We start from the raw sequence: 11,559 nt of genomic DNA, 5'->3' as shown, positions 1-11,559 counted from the left end.
GTTTTTGTTAAAATAATAAGGATAAAAAAAAAAGAAAAAAACATAAGCTAAAACGCTATTTGAAATAGTGTCTGAAAAATAAACTATAAACTAGCAAAGTAAGTTATAAACTCGTGATCAAAATATCATTATCAAGGTCTAAAATATTATATGAGCTTATAAGCTATAAACTATAAAAAAAATAAGGTCATAGATCTGTGTTATCAAACAGACTCTTAATGCTATTATTTCTCGATTGAATTACCTCTTCCAAATCTTATTTAATTTGTTAATTTTCAACTAAATAAAATTAATGAATTGTGTTATAAAACTCTCTGCCTCCCTCCCTTTTCTCCTCTCTCACCATTTACAACCATTACCTTCTCAATCTCTCCTATCCCGCGGTTCCTTCTCACCCATTTATTCATGCATGTTCTCATTTATAATTTTTTTTTCTTTTCTTCTCCAAGGGAAAAAGAGGCCATTTTAATTAGATTTCCTTCTACGTAAGCTTTTTTTGCATGAAAACGAAAAAGTTTAGAGTTGTTAGAGACGATTTCACCATCGAAAGATGGGTCGTGTTAAACTCGAGATCAAAAGAATAGAGAATACAACAAATCGACAAGTTACATTCTCTAAACGTAGAAATGGTCTCATTAAGAAAGCTTATGAGTTATCTATCCTATGTGATATTGATATTGCACTTATAATGTTTTCTCCATCAAATCGTCTTAGTCATTTTTCCGGTAAAAGAAGGTATGCATTACACCATTTTCTAATAATCATTTGATTTATTCTGCCTCTTCTCTTCTTAAGGATGATTCCAAGATTTTGTGAAAATTAAGATTATTAGTTCTACATGTTCAAAGTTAAGATTGTTATTGAATCATCTTTGTTTGTAGATACAACATTGTTTTGTGGTTTAGGATCTTCTTTCTTGTCCTATGGATTAGGATCTTGACCAATTTTTTAGTAGAATATTTTCCATGAAAATAATAAATTTTGTTCAAAAGAACAAATTTAATTAAATTTCATGTATTTGAAGTTTGAACAAATTCCTTATAGTATGACACTAAACCTTTTTTATTACTCAGAATTATCAATGTTTGTAGGTTTTAATCCTTCTTAAAACCTTTATATTCTTGTAAATTGTAATTTGTCTATATAATTTTTTTTAATTTCTAATATTTAAATTATCACTTCTTCCTCTATTGATAATGTTCATAATTATTGCATTAATTCATTTTTTTATTTTATATTTAAATATTTTATGTCTTAAAGGTGGTGACTTTTGCAATAATTAATTATATTTTTATTGTTGTGGTAATCAGGATAGAGGATGTTTTAACTCGTTATATTAATCTTCCTGATCAAGAAAGAGATAAGTATGTTCTAAACAAATAACTTCATTTTGTTGTGTGAATTATAGGGTTGTTCTAAACTTCTAAACACTAAATTTGGCTTTTTAATTTCATTATTTATAGTAATTTGTTTCTTGCAGTGCTGTAAGTTTTCCTGAGGTACCATACAGAAGGTATACTCTCCATATTTCTCTTACTATTTTTTTCTTTTGTTTATTTTCCATTTTTATGGTTATATTAATTTTATATATTTTTTAAGTTGTTGTGTTATAAATATCTATAATTTATTTATATTATTACATAAATATAAGTAAAATTTAAATTTTTTTATATTTATAAATATCAACAATTTTTTTATTAATTACTTTAGAGTTTAATAAAAAAATATTACAATGGTAAAATATTTACTTAATCTTTGATCTTGTGTTACTAATTTATTTAATTTTTATTTATTTATTTGCAGGGGTATTCAAAATAAGGAGGTAAATTCAGAAACTATATATGTGTATTTAAAAAAGCCTCTACCCAAATATTAATACTTTAACAATCTTATTTATTTTGAATATTGCAGTTTTTGCTCAGGACACTTCAACAGTTGAGGAGTGAAAATGACATAGCTCTTCATATGTCCAAGTTAGTACAAATGCTAAATCTTTGAACTTTGTTTGAATTAATTTACAATAGAATTTTGGATGACCAAATTCATAGTACTAAACTAATTGTTTTTCTCCATTCCTATAATGTTTCTTCTACTGCTTCAATCAAGTCCGGGAGATATTAACTCTGAGATTGAGGTAAGAATTGCCATTTTATAATTCAACTATTAACTAGTTAGAGGTTCACTACATGATTTGAAAAAAAATTATATGTTCACTCCATGATTGAATTTTCTCATGATTTTTAAATTCTCTTTTTGATTAGGAACTCCAACAAGAAGTAAGTAGGTTACAACAACAACTTCAAATGGCAGAAGAGCAGATAAGGTTGCATAACAAAAAATATAAAATTGATGATTAATTTTTGTAGTAATATTTTTTCAAAATATTAGTTTACTTTATTTTTTATTTTTAATAATTGTTCTAATATTGGAACAATGAATACAGGATATACGAACCCGACCCATTAAAGATGACATCTATGGCAGAGCTTGAAACCAGTGAAAAAAACGTAGTAGAAATATTGGCACGTGTCATGCAGAGAAAGGTATGAAAATTACTAATCCTTTTTTTATATGAATCTATTTGCTTCAGTTTTCATTTTAAAATGACTTTTTAACAGTTACATAGTTTTGTTAAAAAAATATATTAAGAATATTTTTAGAAAAAATTTAATTGGAAAATTGATTTAAATAGTAATTTTAGGTATTTTATTTTTTTTACTATAATTTTTTATGTATATTAACATTTTTAAAAATTATTTAAATTTGAAACAATTTCAAATAATTTTTTATAAAAAATTTTAAAATACATTTTCTTAAAAAAATGTTATTTTAATTATATTTTAATCTTCATAATATTTATTTATGTTACAGATTATCAAAATTAGTCTTTCAATTTATAAAAAATAGATTTAAAATACTTTTAATATTTTAAAAATTATTTTTATAAAATTCATTTTTAAAAATACAAAAAAATAATCTAGTTTTATAAAAATAAAATAAACGGGTCTTATATTTATCTTGAAGTGTGTTAATTTGCAAAAATTAACCTTTTTTTTTTTTTTCATTTTTTTAAGTACATTTTTTTGGTTTATTTATATATGTTATTTATTTATTATTATTAAAATCATGCATGACTGCTTATTGATGGTTGCAGGAACTTTTGTTGAATAATCATCTATCTTCGTATGATCCATCTGGTATTCAGGTAAATAAATGCACTTATTAATTTGTAAATTTTTTATAAAGAATTAGTAGTAGTATTTATAGTTGAATTAAAATTATAAAAAATGATGGCAGGGGATGCCAAGCACTTTCGAAAATGTAGGTTGGCTGCAAGATGGTAGTCAGAACCATCAAAATATTTTTGATGCATCAGCTCCTATGGATCCTCTCAGGTTTCAATTTATTGATTTTTACTAGTGTAACTTTTATACATTGATTAAAAATATGAACTCATTTTAAACTGTTTAATTTCTATAACTATGTTTTAAACTCCTATTTAATATATTAAAATAAATATGTTTATTAGAAACTCACATGAGTAATATAAGAAAAGTGACACTTTTGTTTTCTTATATGTCTCCATTGTTCGGTTTTGGCCTCTACTATTTGTGGGAGCATTTTTAACCTATTAAATTTACTTCTTTATGATACTCTTTCAGTATAATGATATTTAAAAAAAAAAAAAAGTAGTATCTGAGACTAATGTATCGTCATTTATTGATGTGATACACAAGTTTCATAGGCATAGTTTTCCTCAAAATTAAAAATAAATAAATAAATAGAGTTTAGCATTTCATATTCATTAAAGTCAAGAAAATAAAGAGTTGGTTTCTTGGATTATTATTGGAAATTAATGAAGGGAAGTTGGGACCTCCATTATTGTTCTTGCTTCCCATCACTATTGGGAGAGTTAAGAGAGCATGAATACTTTATGGCTTAAAATTTTAAGCTTTGTTTTGTAATACATATTTTTAAATTTATATTTTATAGTTTATGATTTATAAATTTTACCACAATTTAAATATGTTTGATAATAGTTTTTTCATCGCAAGTTTATAGTTTATTTTGCTAGTTTATAATTTATTTTTTAGATATTATTTTAAATAGTATTTTAACTTATAGCTTATAATTTATCATTTTTTTTATTTTTTTTATTATTTTGATAAAAATTCACTTTTATTCTTTATAATTTATTTTAATTACAAATAAAATAATTATGTGTTAAATATCTTTTATGTCATTTTACATTTATAAGTTAGCGGAACTGTTAATTTTACCAAACACTTCACTTACCTTATCAGTTATGAGTCTCAACGATAAGCTATAAACTATAAACTATTTGTCATCAGCCATAAGTTATAAGCTATCATATATATTCAATATTTCTTTTATTTTTAATCGATGAGTGACTTAATTATTTACACTTGAATCAATTAATCTCGTCTACCAATGTGCGTCGTCCATATCATTGCTTCTGACCCACACTAGGATCTCATACCCACTTTCCCATTGAGTATAATAAAGCTCTGATATAATTTGTTGAGGAGAATTCGGAAAGCGCCGAGAGCATCAATGAGCTAAATGATTACGATCTTAAGAGATTTTAACACCACATATAATCCAAAACCTTGAGACATTGAGTATATTGTCATTTCTCTTATATGTTCAACATTGAGGGAGTATTTGTATTTAGTCAAAGAGAGATATCACATATTCTCCCAAAATTTTAAGGAAATTGGTTTGTGGGTCATGTGACATATATATTATTCAACCTCCACTTTTTCAAGTAATGAGGAACGTATAACTCGTACTTCTTTCACAACAATCTCTCCCTCAAATATCAATTCATCCACTAATATGCTCCTCCTCAAAGAAATTTTTTTCGTCCATATATGTGTACCGCCATTGACACTTTTATCAGGTTACATGTACTTCAACAAGACACATCGTCTGACCACCGTCTTATTATGAGTACTTTCGATAGAAGGAGTCTATCTTTTAGTTGAACTAGCTTATGATATTATATTAGAATTGAAGTTTAGCATCATTGATCCCTATAGAGAGGCCCTATAGAGCGGGTTTTATATAAATGAGTTTAAAATATAATTATAATATGGTATCAAGAGTCTTTTGGTCAAACTGCTCATCATTTATTCTGTGTGACAACAGTATTGGGTCCGAGGAGGTGTATTGAAAAAGAAAAAAACAAATTCTCACATATCAACTATTCGAATTACTGTTGTTTGTATTCAAACACTAAGGATAATAGTGAGGAGCATGAGAGAGTTGTTTATATTGAAACACTAAGAATAATAGTGATGAGCATGAGAGTGTATTAAAAAATTTAAAATTTCACATTAGTTAAAAAATAAAGTATAAAACAAGTTTATATAAAGTGCCACGTCAATCAATTATATATAATTCTTTAGGTCAAACTTAAATTCTAATAATCAAGAATCAAATAAACATTTAGTGCCAAAATATATTTGCAATAAAGTTTTAAAACTATAACATCAAATAAACTTTTCAAACATAAAATCAAAAGAATTATTAAATCAATAAAATAATAAAAGTTAATCATTGTAATTTATTTTTAGTCACATAGTGGGCCCAAGCTACTATAATAGGCCCTTTATGCTTCAAAAAATACTTGTTTTGGGCACAATTTATTGAGTATGCTACAATTTCATGCATATTGTTGGCTAAGGTTTTTTTTTTTTTATGCAAATATTGTTGGCTAAGTTAACAAATTGTGGTGTTTGAAATTTGGGTTCCTTAGTTCAAATTCAATGTATGCCCTAATTTATTTAAACATGACTTTTATTAAATGGTTTTTGTATGTTTAGGGATTTGTCCTCTACGGTGTACGGTTCATTTTCACAAGGAACAAGTTCAAATGTTGATCCAAGAACTATAGGTGAATGCCACGTGGCAAATCCAAATGATGCAAATCTTCAAGCATGGCCACAAGGATACACATTATATCCTCATCATCAACAACCTCAACAACATCAACAACAACATCAACATCAACATCAACATCATCATATTCAACATGACATGGTTGGAACTGATCATCATCAACAACATCATCATCACCATAATCTTCAAGATATGATGCCACATGGACAAATCAACATGCCCATCACTGCCTCACAAGTTGAACCACCAAAAAATGAATCAACAGATCAATATGATCAATGTAAACAACCTAATCATCAGCTTAATTCATGCTCAATGACACATACTAATTAATATATGCTAGCAAGATCAAGAAGCCAATTAATTCTCTTTTCTTCTTTCTAATTTTTTTTTTCTTTTTTTACTAATTTGATGTTAACCAGCTACAAATTTTCATATTAGCTGGGTAATATATCTGTAAGATAATCACCTATAATGTGCATAGAAACTATACTTACTATCGTACTTGTATTACTAACTAAAGAAAATATTAGAATAGTTAGAAAAGAAACAACAAATAATATTATTTATGTTTGTTTGTTATGACTTAAACGAATGAAAAAATTATCGTTATATTGTTTTTTTTTTCTTTTCAAAAATTAGGTTTGAAGTTGGAAAAACCTCAAGAAGATTTAGATAGTTACTGTTTCAAGGGAAAGAAACTCGGCCGACGCTTAGTTTCAAGTAGTTGATGGTTCAAGAGAATTTCCTTGAAATTTTGTTAAAAAAACGAGAGAAAAATCGATTTTGCCTGACATGTTTGTTTTCTCTAAATTTCTTTAAAACGAGCCAAAGTTTTAGGCTCACGCTTCTACCATTTATGTCTTGCCACACTTACCTTTTTTTTATTTAGGATTTTCAGATGCGAGCATTAGCGAGACGGACATGAATTTTTGTAAACTTTATCTTTTTAAATTTTGTTATAAATTAGTTTTTACTCCTAAAAAAATTAGGTCAAACAGACACACTATAACATTATTTCTATCTTAAATCATAAGTTATTTTTCAATCTTTAGTTGTTCTAGGAGTGATTGGCGCAAGACTTGGTAAGAAGGACAACAATTCGATCTTCCGCAACTGCGAGCGAATGGGTGCTAAAACTATTTGATGTTAGAAATAAATCCCAAATCGGATTAGTCAATCCAATAGCCTAGATACTGGGGTGAAAACTAAAATCATAAGTTATTTTGTTAAAAAAACTTGCAAATCATTTTAATAAATAGATATCTACTAACATATTCATAACAATATTGATATTACTTTCAGTTCTTTTAAAATAAGGGTTTTCGATCCGGTCCTATACACGAAGTAGTGTTAAGTTCTCTACAATTATGCGCAAAAGATATTCTGTTTCTAAAAAAAAGAGATTTTCAATTCAATAAATATTATTCTTTATTTATATAAAATGTAACCACAACTATTTATTCTATGTAACATCATTGATTCTTTAGAAACATTAATATTTTTGACAGTTCAATATTAAAAATTTATCTTATTGTCTTGTCTTAAAACATTAACTGAAAGTTAATTATAATATGCAAACTATGTTACTTTTTTTACAGTGTGCAATTATATTTAAGTTGTGTTAGAGTCTTACAAATAACCTCTCAAAAACTAATACTTAAATTTTTTCGGACTAATGGAAGAATCAACAAAAAGGTACCACTGAATTTCTTTTTCACTTTCTTCATAGAAAAGGTATCACAAACAATTTTCAACATCAATTTTTGTAACATAATTTGTTTAACTGGTTTGTAGGACTGCAGTTGTGACAGGAGGCAATAGGGGAATTGGATTTTCAATATGCAAACAATTGTCTTCTAATGGCCTCAAAGTTGTGTTGACAGCGAGAGATGAGAAAAAGGGTCTTGAAGCTGTTGGGAAACTCAAAGAGCTTGCACTTTGTGGTGAAGTGGTTTTTCATCAACTTGATGTTACAGATTCTGCAAGTATTGCATCATTTGTAGAATTCATTACAAACCAATTTGGTAAGCTGGATATCTTGGTAAGATATTATTCCTGGGTTTTTTTTTTGTTATGAGTTACAACTCTGACCTCATAGCACCGATACCTCTAGCAAAATGTGTGTTTGTGATGAACACCGACACTGCTATTAGTGATTAAGTTTAATTTGTCCATTTTTTTTCAAATTTATTACCAGGGTTGTTGTGTCAATGTTGTGTTCGCTGGCTCTTGCTCAATTTGATTGACCAAAAATATGTGAAACTATAATTATAAATTTTGTATATAGGTAAACAATGCTGCAATTGTAGGAGCACATATAGATGGAAAGGCTTTAGCTTCCCTAGGTGTTGTGGTATTATTCCCTCCATCCCTTATGTGATTATCACTTCAAAAGCTTAGAAACTTTTATTTAAAATTAGATTGATGGAAATTACTATCAATAATGGATTGTGCAGGTAGATCCTAGCCAAGTTGATTGGACAAACATATTTTTTGAAAACTATGTATTAGCTGAGAAAAGCCTTAGAACAAACTATTATGGAACCAAAGAATTTACCAAAGCTCTTGTTCCTCTTCTTTATTGTTCCACCTCCCCAAAAATTGTTAACGTTTCTTCATCTATGGGAAGATTAGAGGTATGTATGGTATACTAAATAGGAAACATTTTTTATATGAAGATTTATTTATTTTCATGATACTTGTTTTTTTCACAGATTATGCCGAATGGGCGACCGAAAGAAGTACTAAGTGATATCCTAAATTTATCCGAAGAAAAAATTGATGAAATTTTGAATGAATTTCTTAAGGATTATAAGGAGGGTTCACTAGAAGCCAAAGGTTGGCCAACATATAACTCAGCGTATATTGTTTCGAAAGTTGGTCTTAATGCGTACACAAGAATTATGGCCGATAAGTATCCTTCTTTTTGCGTAAATGCTATTTGTCCTGGTTATGTGAAAACTGATATGAATCATGGTAATGGTGTTCTAACTTCTGATGAAGGTGCTGAACCTATTGTGAGATTGGCATTACTACAAGATGATAATACTTCTGGTCTATTTTTTTCTCGTGGTGAAAAGACATCATTTTGATTAAGATTTAGTTTTTGCTATGAAATAAAAAATGTGACGAATTATATTTAAGATAGTAAGATTAAGCACGCTTGATAGTCAATTTTAATATAATTTCGATGTATTAAGTAATGATCCTTCTTTGGGATGTTGTTCATATTGTATTACATTACATTCTTCTAATATGTTAATCGTGTATATTTGAAAAAACAAGAGTTTAGATCAATACATAACAGTCTTACACTCTTAGTCTTATCGTATAAGAAAACGATCACAAATCATAGGTAAGAGAGCAATAATCTTGAAACTCATTAAGAAAATGATCACAAATCAAAGGTAAGAAAGCAACAAATCTTGTAAATCCATTAAGAAAATGATCACAAACCAGAGTTAAGAGAGCATCAATCTTGTAAATTCATTAAGAAAATGATCACAAATTAGAGGTAAGAGAGCAACAATCTTATAAACTCATTTCATCTGCAAGCTACCGGACTAACATACCCCATCCAGTAAAACTATCATTAAATCAACTTGTATCAACATTCATATTCATGAGGACGCACAAATATACAGGAGGCTTAAGGGACATCTTGTTTATTAGCTTCATTGAATTCTTAGATAAAACTTACAGCCTTGTTGGCAATAGCTGAAGGCATGAAATTCTGGTTTTCAAGAAATGACTTGGTTCTCGCCTCCAAACGTAATGAGTATAAAAGTTGGGAAACAAAGATGTCGTGCTAGGTACTGATTTAGGCCAAATTTTCACAGATTACCTTAAAGTCAGAAAAATGAATTGAGAAAGAGAAGACAACTAGTGTGTATAAGGAGATACTCATTCTCTTGTTAGTGTGACTAGTTATCTCTTAGCCTTCAGTTTGCCGGGGCAGCAGCTTTACCACAACACTAACTGCATCTTATACCACCAAACCTTGTAGAACCTCGAGTTTTTTGCTACTAAAGGGCACCAAGAATTGAGGTTGTTAAAAATTTGGTGAGCTTGATAGGCGTTAAAACAGATGAAGAAGAACTCAATTTTCCCTCCACTGGATCATAAAAACTTAGTAAAATGGCCCAAATAGAAGACTTTCTAGCGTTACTCGGTCCTACAGAAGCCACCTTAGATCCATATTCAATTTGTCAAGGACATTGACTGCAGGTCTTAAAAGGTACTTGAAATTTATATTCAGTTATATGGTTGAGTGTTTTGAATGATGGGGTTAGCATATTGATGGCAGTGATGACAGTTGAGATCAATGTATATAATTATCCGATAGAAGGAACTTTGAGAGAAAATATTTAGTATGGTCGTATTCCATTTTCAAAAGAGGCTTGCCGTCTGTTGACCAGAATTGTAGTGTACCACAAAGCAACGGCGTGTGTAAGGTTCCACAAGCAAAGGGAGAAGCCTTGGATGATCCCATACTTGATACTTTTTTCCTGTACTTTTTCTTTGGAATGTGAGTAGTAGATGGTGATGATGTGGCAAGGAAAATGAAATTTGAGTAGGTGATGAATCCATCACAACTAGGAGGCAATAAGAGAACGAGAGAGAGAGAGAGAGAGAGAGAGAGAGAGAGAGAGAGAGAGAGAGATTGATTATCAGAGAGAGAGAGAGAGAGAAATATTGATTGAGAAACAATGTTGTTGTTGTTATTGTTTGTTTGTTGCTGTTTATAATTATTTGACGTCGCGGATTTGGGTGCAACAACGGGTATTTGCGGAATAAGGAGGTGCTAAACCATTATCTTTTCTTTGTAAAATTATTACTTTTTAATTAAACCACTTTATTTTTATTCATTATTCAAATTTTCTATAGTTTTATTATACAAAACAAATGTATGGACATATTTTATATTTTCCTCAAAAAAAAAAATTATTTATTATAATACTATTTTACTGATAATTTTTTGTTAATTCAGCTCACATCATAGTTGTAGAAGAACATCATGTGTAGGGTTTCGAATTCGAATTTGTGATATCTCATTTATCATCCACTAAATTACATGACCAATTTAATCAAAATTAAATCGATATTAAACCAATTTAGGTATAAATTCAAGATTTAAAGGCTTGATCGAGATTAAACTAAAGTTAAATTATGTGCTTATGTACTTGAATTCTTGTCCATGCAACTATTTTTTATTGGCAATTAATATTATAATATTACATTGAAAGGGAGTGAAAAAACACCAAAGTACAATAAAAAATGCAAGTCGTGTCAAAATACAACTAAAGGACAAAAAGAACAATAAAAGAACAACAAATAGCAAAAAGAAATCATGCATACTTCGCGTGTTCAAATCCAAATCAATCAAAAAATCGCAAACCGATCCAAAAAAATCAATAAACTGCACAAAAAACTTTGTCGAAGTAGATTCCTTCTTTCTGAAGAAATTCTTCCACCAAAAGTCTCGCCTTGTGTCAAGTTACTTCTCCTTTAGGGTTCATATTCACCTTGTATACCCACTTCACGTTGATTGCCTTCTTTCCTTGTGCCAATTTGAATAGTGATCAAGTGTTGTTGACTTCGAAGGACTTTCGTTCCTCATTCATTGCTTGC

The 11,559-nt window shown here is 28.7% G+C and overlaps 2 protein-coding genes across 2 annotated transcripts; both read left to right on the top strand.

The window, feature by feature from the left end:
* Nucleotides 1-370: 370 nt before the first annotated feature.
* LOC131641194 (agamous-like MADS-box protein AGL104) lies at nt 371-6,387 on the top strand. Its single transcript, XM_058911498.1, has 11 exons — nt 371-735; nt 1,311-1,364; nt 1,481-1,513; nt 1,804-1,822; nt 1,912-1,973; nt 2,107-2,134; nt 2,262-2,323; nt 2,444-2,543; nt 3,155-3,205; nt 3,298-3,395; nt 5,850-6,387. Exons 1-11 carry the CDS (start codon nt 551-553, stop codon nt 6,256-6,258), a joined length of 1,101 nt encoding a protein of 366 aa, XP_058767481.1. The 5' UTR covers nt 371-550; the 3' UTR covers nt 6,259-6,387.
* A 1,216-nt stretch (nt 6,388-7,603) lies between these two features.
* LOC131641195 ((+)-neomenthol dehydrogenase-like) lies at nt 7,604-9,020 on the top strand. The gene is made up of 5 exons (XM_058911499.1): nt 7,604-7,623; nt 7,723-7,969; nt 8,216-8,281; nt 8,385-8,564; nt 8,643-9,020. The coding sequence occupies exons 1-5, from the start codon at nt 7,604-7,606 to the stop codon at nt 9,018-9,020; spliced, it is 891 nt and encodes a 296-aa protein (XP_058767482.1).
* Nucleotides 9,021-11,559: the final 2,539 nt, after the last annotated feature.

This window comes from Vicia villosa, unplaced genomic scaffold (genome assembly GCF_029867415.1).
Source record: "Vicia villosa cultivar HV-30 ecotype Madison, WI unplaced genomic scaffold, Vvil1.0 ctg.003570F_1_1, whole genome shotgun sequence".
NCBI classification, from domain to species: Eukaryota; Viridiplantae; Streptophyta; class Magnoliopsida; order Fabales; family Fabaceae; genus Vicia; species Vicia villosa.
This window is presented reverse-complemented; position numbering and strand designations above follow the sequence as displayed.

Excerpts from the sequence above, each read along its gene's own strand:
- LOC131641195 (XM_058911499.1), top strand. The coding sequence starts at position 7,604 with ATGGAAGAATCAACAAAAAG. Across the intron at positions 7,970-8,215 it reads TTGGTAAGCTGGATATCTTG|GTAAACAATGCTGCAATTGT; the intron begins GTAAGATATTAT and ends TTTTGTATATAG. Across the intron at positions 8,282-8,384 it reads TAGCTTCCCTAGGTGTTGTG|GTAGATCCTAGCCAAGTTGA; the intron begins GTATTATTCCCT and ends TGGATTGTGCAG.
- LOC131641194 (XM_058911498.1), top strand. The coding sequence starts at position 551 with ATGGGTCGTGTTAAACTCGAGATCAAAAGAATAGAGAATACAACAAAT. Across the intron at positions 1,365-1,480 it reads CCTGATCAAGAAAGAGATAA|TGCTGTAAGTTTTCCTGAGG; the intron begins GTATGTTCTAAA and ends TGTTTCTTGCAG. Across the intron at positions 3,206-3,297 it reads ATGATCCATCTGGTATTCAG|GGGATGCCAAGCACTTTCGA; the intron begins GTAAATAAATGC and ends AAATGATGGCAG.